Source organism: Apodemus sylvaticus, chromosome 22 (assembly GCF_947179515.1).
Source record: "Apodemus sylvaticus chromosome 22, mApoSyl1.1, whole genome shotgun sequence".
Lineage (NCBI taxonomy): Eukaryota > Metazoa > Chordata > Mammalia > Rodentia > Muridae > Apodemus > Apodemus sylvaticus.
The window spans coordinates 972,086-987,751 of record NC_067493.1 but is presented as its reverse complement, the minus strand read 5'-3'; the positions used below and the strand labels follow the sequence as shown (position 1 = coordinate 987,751).

The 15,666-nt window shown below is 37.5% G+C and overlaps 1 protein-coding gene across 1 annotated transcript in view; it reads right to left on the bottom strand.

Moving 5' to 3' along the window:
• Positions 1–15,666, bottom strand: part of LOC127673189 (uncharacterized) — a 234,185-nt gene that overhangs the window by 184,275 nt on the left and 34,244 nt on the right. Inside the window, 1 exon segment of the mRNA XM_052168797.1 lies at positions 1,238–2,145. Coding sequence (XP_052024757.1) covers positions 1,238–2,145 — 908 coding nt within the window.

Sequence of the window (15,666 nt, the reverse complement as noted above, 5' to 3'; positions counted from 1 at the left end):
CCCATGGTACTTCCATCTTCAAGATGCTGGGTTATTCTGGTAGAACAAGTCTTGACCCATAGCCTCCAGTATGCTTGCTCAATGGTGCCAAGCCTAAGCTGTTCTGCATGACAACTTCATGAATTCGAAGTCAGTACCACCTGGGTTATTCTTACACATAACCAAGCTGAGCTGCACCATGAGGTGCAACCTTGGTAAGCTCTAGAACACACCTTTTTGTCACTCATAAAATACTAGTCAGTTTTCACCACAGTGATGCCCATTTCTTCTTCATCACCTCTAATTACTAGCTAGCCATCATCAATTGTCTCAGTATTATTACCATTTAAGACCGAGCTGCTGAGTTCTGCTGCTTACTGGGGCTGGAATGTGGCTCCTTCCATTTGATTATCAGCAGCTTTCAATATTTCAAATATATCACTGCCTATCTTGGCTTTCCTGGAACTTGCTTAGGGATCTACCTTGATCTCAAAGATCTGCATGACTCTGTCTCGTGAATGGTGGGTTAAAAAGCATGTAACACCATGACATGAACTAAGATTTTCTGTTTATGTTTTAAAATCAGAACTTATAATCCAAATCTATCCCTTGGCAATTTGACACATACTTGTATGTTCATATGTCTACATCAAAACAATAACCACGTAATAATAATTCCTAACATGATACAGTTCACTTTCAATCAACTGCAAATCGATGTGTTTTGCTGAATGTAATCTTGTCCTAATGTAACCATTCCTTTAATGCCATTGAATATCCTTGATCACAAGATTAAACTTCATTCAACTTCCTGATGATGCTTTGTATTTTGAACCTTTCTTTTTTTATTTTTCCTTTCTTAGTTTCAATGTTTGTTAAAAATTTTCATGCCAAATTCTATGCAGTGATTTTCGTGACTTACTTTGTCAATACAATTAATGTAAATATCTTTACCTTAACCTCAAGGAAACTCTTCAGACGAGGATAGCAAACTTCTTTGCAAAAGCATATAAAAAAAAAAAATCTCCAGAGTGGAAATAATCCCAAGCACCCATGTCTATCATATCCTACTTTATGATACCCTCCTAATTCCCACTTAATACATGATCATATTCATTATGTTTCACTTCAGCACACAGAATTTGGAGACTTATCCCTGGTGAAAACCCTTTACCACATTGATTACATTAATAAGTTTTCTGTCCGGTGTGTGTTCTTTTATGACACTGGAGATGACTGGGTCTGGTAGAGGCTCTACCATATTGATTACATTCATAAGGTTTCTCTCCAGTATGTGTTGTTTTATGTCTTTGGATATCACTGGGTCTTGCAAAGGCTTTACCACATTGATTACATTCATAAGGTTTCTCTCCAGTATGTGTTCTTTTATGAATTTGGAGATGACTGTGCTGTGCAAAGGCTTTACCACATTGATTGCATTCATAAGGTTTCTCTCCAGTATGTGTTCTTTTATGAATTTGGAGATTACTGTGCTGTGCAAAGGCTTTACCACATTGATTACATTCATAAGGTTTCTCTCCAGTATGTGTTCTTTTATGAATTTGGAGATACCTGTGCTGTGCAAAGGCTTTACTACATTGATTACATTCATAAGGTTTCTCTCCCGTGTGTGTTCTTTTATGTATTTGGAGATGACTGTGATATGCAAAGACTTTACCACATTGATTACATTCATAAGGTTTCTCTCCAGTGTGTGTTACTTTATGATATTGGAAAGTACTGTGACATGCAAAGGCTTTCCCACATTGATTGCATACATAAGGATTCTCTCCAGTATGTGTTCTTTTATGAATTTGGAGATACCTGTGCTGTGCAAAGGCTTTACCACATTGATTGCACTCATAAGGTTTCTCTCCCGTGTGTGTTCTTTTATGTATTTGGAGATGACTGTGATATGCAAAGACTTTACCACATTGATTACATTCATGAGGTTTCTCTCCAGTATGTGTTCTTTTATGATATTGAAAATTACTGCGCTGTGCAAAGGCTTTACCACATTGATCACATTCATACGGTTTCTCTCCTGTATGTGTCATTTTATGTGTTTGGAGATGACTGGATCTTGTAAAGGCTTTACCACATTGATTACATTCATGAGGTTTCTCTCCAGTATGTGCTATTTTATGATATTGAAGATGACTTGATCTTGTAAAAGCTTTACTACATATATTACACTCACAGAGTTTCACTCCAGTATATCTTCTTACATGCCTGCAATGATAATTAGCACATGTGAAATCTTTACCACATTCATTAATCTTATCATTCATGCAATTAATATGAATTATGTTTACAATTTGTCTAATAGTAAAGAAGCATCAGATCTTAAAGTTTTAGCACTTTATATGTTCATGGTGTTCTCCCTCATCATGAGTTGTTCAAGACCCCTGTGACGGTTATTACATGGGTCATATTTATAATATCCTCTTTTTACATGATGCATTTTAGCTATCTGAATAAAGTTAGAAAAACTCTGTTTTGCATAACACTAATTGTATTCATATTTTTCCTCTAGTGTGAATTACAACACATGTGACTGGGAACCAGGACACACAGAAGAATTTCCAAATTCCTAGTACCCATAAAGATTGTTTTACACTATGAGTTTTGGGATATTCCCTGTAAAGCTAAAAACCCAACTAATTACAAATGTCTTTCATATTTCTAATTTCTTCCAAAGGCAGAATACTACGTATCTTCTTGTTTTAGAACAAAAATTGTATGCTTCTTCTTTCCATATCCCAATGCTCACATGATTATTATCCATTGTGACACATGATATACGTAATAAAAAGAATGATAAATGAAAGGTTTACGCATTGCATTCACACTGTTTGAATTTTTGTTTCTCATAACATGTGCAATATGGACTAATGTTTCTCCACAACAATATTCTTGATTCTCATAAAATGCCTTCTCACCAAACTGAACCATATTACTACAAGAATATTAGTATCACCAAATTTTCTATGGAGTATTTGCTTATAGAATGATTTGGATATAAATTTATCACTATTCAATGTGCAGTTTCTAAATACTATGACACTATACAGATTGGCAGATCCAGAACACAGGTCTAATGGAGCTACTTATCAAATGGATACACAAATCACATATCGGATCTTGAGGTCTATTGTTTTGAAAGAATATTATAATCATATCTACACTTAAAGGACTGTGATTTTACACTTTTGCTTTTTGCTGGAGATTCCAGAAGAAATTAAATTTTCCTCAGAGACAAATTTGGAACAGCTTGCACATGAAAATTACCTTTCATGACTTCTATTATTTTGAAAATGTTCTTCAAGATGATGCTCTTCCCCATTATAGCCTAAAACACAGTAATAGAAAATGAATGATATAGTATTGGAAAATAGGCAAAATTAAAGATACTGTGAATTTTAACTGCACCGTGAAAGTTACAGTGAAAATTCAGTGAAACTGAATTATTCAGCTCAATTTTCATACAAATAAAATAATAGAAGATAAGCAACAATCAAGAAACATTTGTTTCCTTCAGAAAAAAAATAACAGTATTACCTATAGCTTTGAGGTTCAGGTAGGTTTCCAACATCACATTTTTGTAGAGACTCTTCTGGGAAAGATTCAGCAAATTCCACTCCTCCTCAGTGAATTTCACATGCACATCATCAAAAGTCACAGCATCCTAAATATCAAATACATATACAACACAAAGCATGATACTAACATCACCGGAAAATAAATATATACTTTCTCAAATATATATTCACATAATTCTCGTGCTTGCTCTGCTTATTTTCTGACTCAGAATTTATAATCACTGTGTCATTTTAGAAGGATCTTTAATTATAAGTTACATCTCTGTCACTTTTGAACACTTTGAATAGGATACAGCCTTGCTAGAGAAATGCCAACTGAGAGGGACATGCAGGGGAAACAGATCCACAGTACTGGGCACACACCTGAAAAATTGTATGAACATTTACTAACTACAAACATGATGGGCAAGCTGGGTGTATTTGCTCATGTCTTTAATCACAGAGGCACAGGCAGGTGTATGTCTAATAACTTGACACTGGCATGACCTTTGAAATGTGTTCTAGGAGACTAAAAGTTATATTTTAAAACCCTCAATCCATACAAAAATCAACCAAGAAAATAAAAATGATATAGAAATCACAGTTCTTTACTAAAGTTCCTGCAAAGAATTATACATTCACTGCACATCTGAATTCATCTGGCAGAAACAGTAAGTGTAACAGTTTAAACTATAACATTAATATAATTTTACTAAAAGAGAATACATGATTAAGTTGTTATAAATGGACAGATGAAAATAATAGTAATATAAATTTTGATCATAAATAAGCAACTTAGGGTAGGAGAGAGAGCTCAGCATTGGAAAGCACCTGCTGGTCTTCCACATAATGGTGGAAAATTCCTCATAAACACATGGGGGACCAACAGCTACTCATTACTTCAAGATCAGGAGTTCTGAGGCTATCCTCTGAGAACACTAAAGATGAGACAAAGATGGTATTCATATTCATGCACACAGGCAAAATATTTCCATTTATTCAAACATTTGAGAACAAACACAAGACTGAGAAAGAACAGCATTCATGTGAAACCTAATGAACCTGAATCCTCAGATAATATTGATGTCATGAATACATGCCATTATGAGAAATAGAATATAATCTATATATTTGGGCAAATGTCAACACTAAAGATGTGGAAGAAAAAACCGCACAAAAATATGCTTATATTGCAAGCACAAGACATGTGTTTTCTCTTCCTACGTGAAGGACAGATGAGGTTCACAGAGAAATATGTTTTGGAAAATAAAAGCAAAAAATAAAGTAAATTTAAAAATATAAAGCAACCAGACTAATAAATAGATTATTATTGAATAGCAAATGTATATATTGTATTTTATATTATTTAACAAAAGAGATTATAGTTAATATATGGGAGCATGAGAAGAAAGCTGAAGGGTCAGTTTCAACCACTACACAGTAGACACCAAGAACACAATGTTTCCCTCTAATAGAAATGGTGGGTTAAATCTGGAGCAGAGACTGAAGAAATGGCCAATGAAAATTTGCCCTACTTGAGTGACATGCTATGGACAACCACCAATCCATGACATTATTAATGACACTCTGTTATGCTCCCATACTGAATCCTTGAGCAATTGTCCATTGAGAGGATCCACCAAGCAGCTGACTGAAAAAGGTGCACAGATCCAGAATCAAACATTGCATGGACCTTGGGGAATCTTATGGAAGATTTGTTGGAATGATTGAAATCCCTGAGGATAGGAACTCCACACAAAGACCAAGAGACTCAAGTAGGAAGCACCCTTGGGGACACTCAGAGACTAAGCCACCAACCAAATAGCATACACAGGATGGACTAAGGCCCCTGGCACATGTATAGCAGATGTGCAGCGCAGAGGCTCAGATGGTCGTCTAATAACAACTGTAGCAAGGGCTTTCCCTATAGCTGTGGGGGGGTGGTATCTTTCCAATCTGTTACTTTAACTGGGCTGCCATGTCTGGCCTCAGTGAGAGAGGATGTACTTAACTCAAAATAGAATTGATGCACCTATTTTCGGGATACCTGGGGGCCCCACAACCTCTCAAAGAAAAACAGAGGAGACTGGGGGAGGGACTCTGCCATAGCAATGGACATATAATGCGGATAGTGATAAGGGTGACAATGAATATACAAATTATTGGAAAAGCAAAAAAAGGGAGAAAAAATAAAATTTTCATTCTATAAACACTATCCTGGAATGTATCTGGAATGGCTCCTACCAGAAGATCTTCCACAAGCTTCACAAAGAAAGTCAGACAGGACAGACAAGTAGCCAAAGACATCATCCTATCTAGAAGCTTTTTGTTTCAATCAACTGCATCCTGACCCTTGACACTATGGGCAAATATTCATCCTGTGATGAAAATGCATTCAGTCTTTCTTCAGGGATCCTAACAGTCTGCAGGAACTCCTACACTGTTCGAACATCTAAAGTCTCTTCTGACTCACAAGGCAAAATCTTGAAGGTCACCTCTTGTAACAGTTTGGGTACATCCTCTCCTTGTATACATCTCTCCATGGCAGATTTACCAATGCTTTAGTTATCTCAACAAGCTGTGGTCACAAAATTAAATTCAAGCGTCATCCTCATAATTTCAGTGTAATGAACTCTCATGGAGTCTTCCCTTTGTCTCTGACTCTGCCAAAAGATGTCTGGATTCGGGCCAAATTTAAACCATACAGGAAGAATCCAGGAACTCGAATTTATCATCTATCAGTTTTCAGAATCCACACCATATGAAAGATCCTCTTAAGTTTGGCTTCTAAGGTGATGGATTCTGCCTCACCTGATACACTTATAACAGCTAGAAACTGAAAAAAATCAAGATGTCCCTCAACCAAAATTTGGATAAAGATTATGTGGTTCATTTACAAAATGGAATTCTATTCAGCTAGTAAAAACAAAAACATTATGAATCTTGCAGGCAAATGGATACAACTAAATACTATCATCCTAAGTGAACTATCTCAGACCCAAAGGGACATGCATGTATGTACTCACTTCATCCTTCAGATGACTGTAGCTCTGAAAGGTTGAAATGCTATCAACTTCACCTCTCCCCTGATTATGTTTCCTTATGGATTGCTAGGATTTTCTTACCTGGCCCACCTCCTCTCCTAGCTTCCAACATCAACAATCAATCTCTCTTGAACATAAGAAACAGGTCAGTAAAAGAGCCAGCACTCAGCCAACACTCTAAAAATCTACAAAGAAAACTGTAACACAGGAATAACACTCCCACAAAAACAAGACAAACTGAGAATATAGTACCTAGACCAATAATCACCAAAAATTCAAATACCTAGGACCAGCATAGAAAGATATGTAATACCAGCCAGGAAAATAAGTCACCATCCTCAGGCTCTCACTCCTCAACTTTTCCACAAACGACCACTTTTGTATCAGAGCTCTTCTGTGTTTTACTTTCTTAATACATGTTAGAGAAAGAGGAGGAAGAGGAGGAAGAGGAGGGGGAAGAGGAGGAGGAGGAGGAGGAGGGGGAGGAAGGAGCGGGAGGAGGAGGAGGAGAAGGAGGAGGAGGAGGAGGAGGAGGAGGAGAAGAAGAAGAAGAAGAAGAAGAAGAAGAAGAAGAAGAAGAAGAAGAAGAAGAAGAAGAAGAAGAAGAAGAAAATCAGCATAAAGAAAATATTTCCAAGAAAACCACAAATGAAAGCTTTCATTTACTAAAGGAAGGTGTCTATTAATGTACAAGAAGCATCAAAAATACCAGAATGGGAAAGAAACGTTTGCCACATCAAATTCAAAACAATAAACATATTAGTTAAAGAAACAAAAAAAAATTATAGCAGAAAAAAATTAACAAACCAAGCAAAAGAAAAACTAGTAATGTTTGAAATCAGAAATATTAGATTCATATCTGTGTTATTTTTTTAAGGAATAAATTCATTCCTTATGCAATGTTCTCCCTGCATGTATTACTGCAGGCCAGAAGAGGGCACCAGGTCCCATTACATATGATCATGGAACACCATGTGGCTGCTGAGAATTGAACTCATGGCCTGTGTAAGAACAGCCAGAGCTCTTAACCTCTGAGCCATCTCTCCAGGCCTAATCCTGCCTTCTTAATGTATATTGTAAAAGACAAAAAGCTTTGGACACAGTTGCTGCATAGTCACCCAAGCTTCTACAAGAAAGCAACTAGTCCAGATGTTTTGGACAGAATTGCAATCAGCCGTGATACTGAAGTTATTAAGAGGTCATTGCCTGAACTAGTAGGTTAGAAGCACCACTAAAAACCTCACAGGTGGTCACATCTGGCTGATGTTTCTGATCCAACCCCATAGAGGACCCACCACCCAAGTGCATACAGCTCAGCCGCATGTTCCTCCCCATTGTGGGCAGATATCTTGTGCTCACCATGTCTTGATTTCAGCGTTTCCCTAAGATCCCCCTCACAGCAAACAACAGCAGAGCTCAGAGCAGGACACAGAGAATCATTCAAACTGCATAGCCACAGGGAACACATCAAAAGGCACCCTGAAGATCCCACCTCTTTTTCTGCCTGGCAGGTCTGCCTAGTGTCCTTTGATTGGCCAGTGAGTCTTAAAAGTGTGCTTCCTATCCAGGACCACACCTACTCAAGATCTCAGGAGTGGTTTGCATTCCATTAACATTTGAAATAAGATATCAAGAGGCATCACACCCCACACAGCCCTGAGGGAGGAACAACATTCCAGCTTAGGCTGGTCAGCTTCCTGCTTCTCCCCCTCTGATGCCAGGACCCTGCATTTACCAGTACCTGTGCCTGAGCTTTCCTCAAAGCACTTGTCTTCTTTCCATAATAATGATGAAAAGTTTGCCTAGACCATTACTGAAGGTTCATTGGATGTATCAATCTGACCCAGGAATTGAGGACCCAATGTAACACCAGCCTGATCTACAGAGTGAGGTCCAGGTCAGCCTCTGCTATACAGAGAAACACTTGTCTCCAAAAAAAAAAAAAAAAAAAAAAAAAACAAAAAAAACAAAAAAAACAAACCAAGTAGGTTTTTTTTTGTTTGTTTGTTTGGTTGGTTTTGTTTTGTTTTGTCTAAATCCTGGGCTCAGGGAAACTGAAGCTCCCTTCTCAAACAACCCCATAAGAAAAGCCAGAAACATAAGGGAAACATAAGGGAAACACTGTTGAGCACTATTACTAGTCAGCACATTTTCAACAGTGGCAAATTTAAAAACAAAATACAGTTGGATTAGTACAGATTTTCTAGATAAGCCTATTTCAAACCATAGAGAAAAATGAATATTTCTATGTATAGAGAAAGGGTAGTTAACAGAATGTCTTTATAAAGGCTGTCAGCCAAGGGGAGTTAGAAAAATCAAGGACTGGTGGATTTCATGTTGCAGGATATTACAGCTGATCTTCAATGTATACCAGTATATTTAAGAAATAAGTACTTTCTAATGCCAGTTTAAAACAAACAAACAAACAAACAAATCACCTTTGTTTTATAAAATAAAAGAGTACAAGTACCAAAACAAAAGAACTGCTTTTTCATGACACTTCTATAGGTAGGTTGCAAAAAACACATATAGCCTAGATCAAAAGTGGATAAGAACATCTCAAAAGTTCAAGATGATGAAAGGGTTTCTCACATCAAAAGGTATAATTAAGAAACATCCACCAGAGTAAGCAGGGTGAGAGTTAGGGTAAGAGGATTAGGGGGTTCTGGTTAGGATCAGGACAAGGGTTGTTAGGGTTAGGATGCTTAGGAAATTAAGGAGTTAAGATAGGATTACAGATTTAAGAAAAGTCCCTGGGTTAGCCTCAGGGTTAGGGTTAATGTGGCCACCATTATTCTTGATGGTCCCACTGAGTCAATCGTATCCCTGTTACACAACGAAGAAATGTTATGGTTGTGGTCAGTCTCAGGATCAGGTCAAAGGATTTGTTTGTTGTTGTTTGTGAACTCAGTTTCTATCTTTCTGCTCATCTGCCTTCCTAGTCCTCATTTTTTATAATATCAAAATCTTTCCTGTCCCAGTGAAAGTGGAATGTGAGTTATCCATGAACCTAGAATTCCCAGATGGGAAATATCTTTGCATTATTATGAGGTCCTGTTCACAGACAACAGAAAACCACTACTCCTTTAGTTTTTCTAAGTTTCATCTGGGGAGCCTCATAAGATGTACAAAATCATGGGACTTGGTGCCCCTCTTTGGTAATATCATAAGTATTGCATGGGCCATTTGTCTTCACCACATCTTTAGTAAATATAACCAAATGGTACAAGACAAAATGGTCTCCATCATTACTCTTGCTGGTCTCACTGAGTCAATAAGAACCCAATTGCACAAAATACCACAACTATAAGTTATTCATTTTATATCTTAGTGTTTTGTTCTGTTCTTATTCTGATAGCTTCTACCTTATTCACTCAATGGTTTCTCTAAAGAACCTAAAAGTTTATCCATACCACTTCCAAACTAGCATACTGAAAAAAGGAAGTGATGACTCTGATATTCACAAAATCAAACAGATAATCAAGGGACAAATTGCCAAGGGCAAGACCGACTGCTGCCAGCAACGAATATCTGTGCTACTCTGTGTTGGGTTTCAGTATCAGTTATTTATGCAGCTAATTCCCCTCAGTGATAAAATGGCCTTCAGTAATCTTCTGCTCTAGATATGTATGGTTTACTTTCTGTCCAAATTAAAAATATGCTTACTAAAGATTTTTGTGAAGTTTTCACAAAATAATCCATGAAAATTATGGAAAAAAATCTTGGACAAGCAATAAACATAAATTTGTGGCTTAATGAAATTTGTCTATTATTACTTATTTATAGAATATCCACATGGGATCATGGTTTATTCTTCACATCTTTTTCTTAATACCAAATAGATTACAAGTAAAGTAAACTGGTTAACTTAGACTAAGTTATTTTTATTCAGAATAAATAAAACTTAAAAATTAATATGAATAGACAAATGTATATTTAATGAATAAATCCCAACAGGTAAAATAAATATGAAATGACATTATATCTCTGAATCTTTATTTGTAATGGGTAACATGAGGGTATATATTTAATTTGTAATGTCTACTTTTAAGTACCTGATATATGTAAACATACAGATCTGGTCACAGTGATATCTCTATGAACCGTATCCCAATTCTAGTACACAACATGGTCACTATCCCTTAGGGTTCTAAATTAGTTTTAAAGATTTTTGTTTTCCTAGAGCAGGATTTGTTATTCATATTGGATATTGTCTTCATTCAATGTAAGAATGATACATATGAGTGCTTTTGAAAATGAAATATACATGTGTAAATATTTATATAAAAACACTTTAATAATTTAAACAATATTTATTTCCCAAAATGCCTCATTAAAAACCAATAAATATACTAAGATAGAAAGATCAGCACAGGGCTTCTGACTTATTTTCTAAATTAAACAACAACCATTTTCATATCTTCAACTCCCTTGAATTAATATAATCACAGAAGGACTTATTAAATGTTATTAAAACTCTGTGAAATGAGGGGGACATGGGTGGCCAGTATTTCTATAATTTGTAGGGGGAATAACTAGTTAGGTCATGAGAATTTGTCTAAAGATATCCTGAGTAAATTGTTTTTGATATATAGAATGTACTTCAGGGCTGGAGAGAAGGCTCAGCATTTAAGAGCACTGGCTGCTCTTCAAGAGGTTCTGAGTTCAATTCCCAGCAACCACAAGGTGGATCACTACCATATGTCACAGGATCATATGCCCTCTTCTTCTGTGTCTGAAGACAGGGATATTATGCTCCCATACATGAAATAAATAAATAAATCTTTTTTTAAAGAAATGCTTTGTCAATTTTCTTTAGGAAAAAACAATAATTTTACCTTTTAACCTTTGATAAACTATGATACTTTTAAAATGTGGTATCATTGAAACTTAGAAATGGGGAATAAAAATATTTTATTCCCTACTCCTGAATTAACGTTCTGACAATAAATTGTGGATTTATTTGTTCAAACTATTTTAACTTTTGGTGTTAACATTTAATGGTCTTAAAAAAGAAGTATTTATATAGAGAGACTTCTATGTCTTTTACTCTGATCCTATATAGTTGAAGTTCAAGGTCATCATTTTATCTTCTTAAAAAGCTTTCTGAAAGCACATTTTCTAGAAACAAAAAGAGCCAGGACTACTGAGTATCATTGGCCATCTTATTTTTCATTCCAATCATTGAACAGAAACAATAATTAAAGCCAACTTGTTGTGGTAAATATTATTATTTATTTTTTTACCACAATTGAATGATAAGGATTGCAAGTATAAGACACAAAAGACTTGGTGTTTATAATAAGATTTAAAACACTAGAGTTGGGCAGTCTATTTTGTATAGTTCCTGTTAATAACTGTGAGATATTTGTCCGCAATGGGGGAGTTAGAGAAATGACCCAGGAAGCTGAAGGGCTTTGCAGTGCACAGAAGGAACAGCAATGAGTCACCCAGTACACCCAGAGCTCCCAGGGACAAAATCATCAACCAAAGAGTACACATAGAAATACTCATGGCTCCAGACACATAGGCAGCAGAGGATGGTATTGTTAGACACCAAAGGGAGGAGAGGCCCTTGGCCCTGGAAAAACTTGATACCATAATGTAGAGGAATATCAGAAAAGAGGAGCAGTTTAGGGTTGATTGGGGAGGGGAGATGGCTTAATGGATTTTTGGGGGAGGGGGAACCAGGACAGGGGACAACATTTGAAATGTAAATAAAGAATATATTTAAAAAATAAATAGAAAAAAATTGGATACAATGGTCAAAAATAAAGCTGGATTATAAAATTTTACTGGGACTAAACAACAAAGCGTTCTGTAACATATGAGAAAGCAAAGTTACAAACAATTGGAGAAAGGAAGAAGAAGGAGGAGAAGAAGGGGAAGAAGAAAAGGAAGAAGGAGGAGGAGCAGGAGAAGAAGAAGAAGAAGAAGAAGAAGAAGAAGAAGAAGAAGAAGAAGAAGAAGAAGAAGAAGAAGAAGAAGAAGAAGAGGAGGAGGAGGAGGAGGAGGAGGAGGAGGAGGAGGAGGAGGAGGAGGAGGAGGAGGAGGAGGAGGAGGAGGAGTAGGAGGAGGAGGAGGAGGAGGAGGAGGAAAAGGAGGAAACGGAGGAGGAGGAGGAGGAGGAGGAGGAGGAAGAGGAGAAGGAGGAGGAGGATAAAGTCTGGAAAATATTTCCAATAAAATCATAAATGAAAATTTTGCTAAACTAAAGAAGGTGTCTGATAACGTACAAGAACCATCAAAAATACTAAACAGACTGAGAAAAAGTCCCTTTGAAACATAATAATCACAAAACTAAACATATAAGATAAGGAAATATTAAAAAAACTGCAGCAGAAAAATTTAACAAACTAAACAAAACAAAAACTAGAAATGTATGAAATCACAACTATTAGCTTCATATCCATCTTATTTTTATGGAATTAATTCATTACACACACAATGTTCTCCCTGCATATATTCCTGCAGGCCAGAAGAGGGTACCAGCTCCCATTACATATGGTTGTGAGCCACCATGTGGTTGCTAAGAATTGAACTCATGAACTGTGTAGGAACAGCCACAGCTCTTAACCTCTGAGCCATCTCTCCAGGTCTATTCCTGCTTTCTTCTTGTATATTATAAAAGACAAAAAGATGCTGCATAGTCACAGAAACCACACATGCTTCTACAAGAAAGCAACTGGTCCACGTGTTTTGGACAGAATTACAATCAGCCATGATACTGAAGTTATTAAGAGGTCATGGCCTGACCTATCAAGTAAGAAGCAACCACTAGAAACCTCACAGGAAGTCACATCTGGCTGATCATTCCAATCCAACCCCATAGAGGACACACTGCTCAAACACATGTTCCTCCCCATTGTGGGCAGTGATCCTGTACTCACCATGTCTTGATTTCAGAGCTTCCCTGAGGTCCCATCACAGCACACAACAGCAGAGTTCAGAGCAGGACACGCAGAAGCATTCAAGCTGCACAGCCACAGGGAACACCTCAGAAGGAGAAGGTGAGGGCGAGAGTGAAGAAGATCAATCAGCATAGATGTCTGAAAACGTTTCCAATAAAACCATAAATGAAAACTTTCTTAAACTAATGGAGGTGCCTGTTAGTGTAAAAGAAGCATCCAAAATATCAAACAGATTGTAGAAAAGTGTCTTTGCTGCACAATAATCAAAACAGCAAGCATCAAAGGAAAACAATATAAATAACTAGTACATAATTAACTAACAAAACTAAAGAAAAAAAATAGCCTGGGATGTAGCCCCGTCCATCCCACAGCCTTTGACCTAAGCCAGCTCCAACCTGATCATTAATGTTCCTTGGGAAAGCGCCAGCCCAGACCTCTGTAAACTCTACCAGGTCTTTGTCGTTTCACAGCCCAGCCTGTGTCATTAAGGAACCTGATGCACTTTATTGGCCTGTGAATTCCCTTCCTGTCTCACCAGCTCACCGGCAGAAGCCAGGGCCGGGCGCACAGCCCAGCGATTCATGGCGGCCAGGCTTGGCTTCTGTTCCCACAGGAGGGTCGTGCTAGGAGGCCACTGTGCCCGCCTGGAGGAGCACAGAGCGGGTTTGCACTCTGCCCCACTGCAAACTTTCCAGAGCGGGAAGCCTACATCTTTCCCAGCCCCTGTCCCTGCCTGGAGCACAGAGAGGGTTTGCACTCTGCCCTGCTGCAAACTTTACATAGCGGGAAGCCCGCATCTTGCAAGGCCTCTCCAAACTTACAGACTGCTTCTGTGGAGACAACAGGAGGATAGCGCGGTGTGACTGGTGAGCTCACAGACACCCACAGCATGGAGCACTATCTTCATCCGGATGCGCATGCAAATGCGGTCCCGTTCCACAATTCCAGGCCTGGCTGCTCAGAGCCCGGGAAGCTCAGCAATCCCTGCAGTCACTCAATGCGTGTACTCACCTCCTTCCCGCCTCTGCCAGACCTCCGACCAACTCGCACATTCAAACTCCCAGCCCACTTTCATTCATAAAATAGAAGACAGGAAATGACAACATTCCAGGAGACTGGAAGCAGGGCGGGCACTGTGGTGACGTCAGGGGTGGTGCCAGCGGTTGCCGGGTGACGGACAGGGACGCCAACATGGCGGCCACCAGGGGCTGAGATGCGTGGTCACGGGGAGGGGGCGGGGCGCGGGTGATGTCAGGGGGCGCGGCCAGCAGTTGCTGGGTGACAGTCAGGGAATCCAACATGGCTCCCGCCCGGGGCCGAGATAGATGGGCAAGGGGCGGGGTTGACGTGATGTCAGGCGCAGGGCCAGCAGTCTCTGAGTGACTGACAGTGATGCCAATGTGACATTTTCACTGAATTTGAAGAAATATGTAAATATGTGTGTTAAAATTGAAGAATTTGATGTAAAATAATACACATGAAAGTGTACACATAGATAATACATCAAAACTGACTGACAAAGCATGTACAAAAATTCTAAACAAATTGATGGCTTTCATGGAAAATATTTCCTATAAAATTGAAGAAATATACAGAAAATTTATTTAAAATTAAGATTTGGCATTGAAAATAAATACACATAAAAAGTTGACAAAGAAAACTAACTGAATGCAAACTCAATTTTAGGAAAAATTGAAAAATAAAGTGTTAAAATTGAAGAATCTGTTGTAAAATAATAATGGTAAAAGATAAATCATCTTTACTAATTCAAGCACTTACAAACATTTTCTTATTAAATTGATGATTTTCATGGAAAATATGTCTGATAAAATTGAAGCAGTGCATAGAAAAGTAGTGTTAAAGATTTTTCATGGGAAATTATTCAGAAAATATTGTGTACATAAAAACATCTCTAAATAATTGAAAAATTAAATAGAAATGTTTTCTGATAAAATTAAAGTTTCTCTTAACTAATATTCAAGTAATATTGAAGAAATATATATAGATATGTGTTAAAATTGAAGAATTAGTTAGAAAATAATAATAGTAAATTAACCTAAACCAAACCTTTATGTTTATGGGATAAAAATATCCATCTAAGCATTTTCAGTGCTTTGCTTTCTTATTAAGCTACATTAACTTAGATAAAGC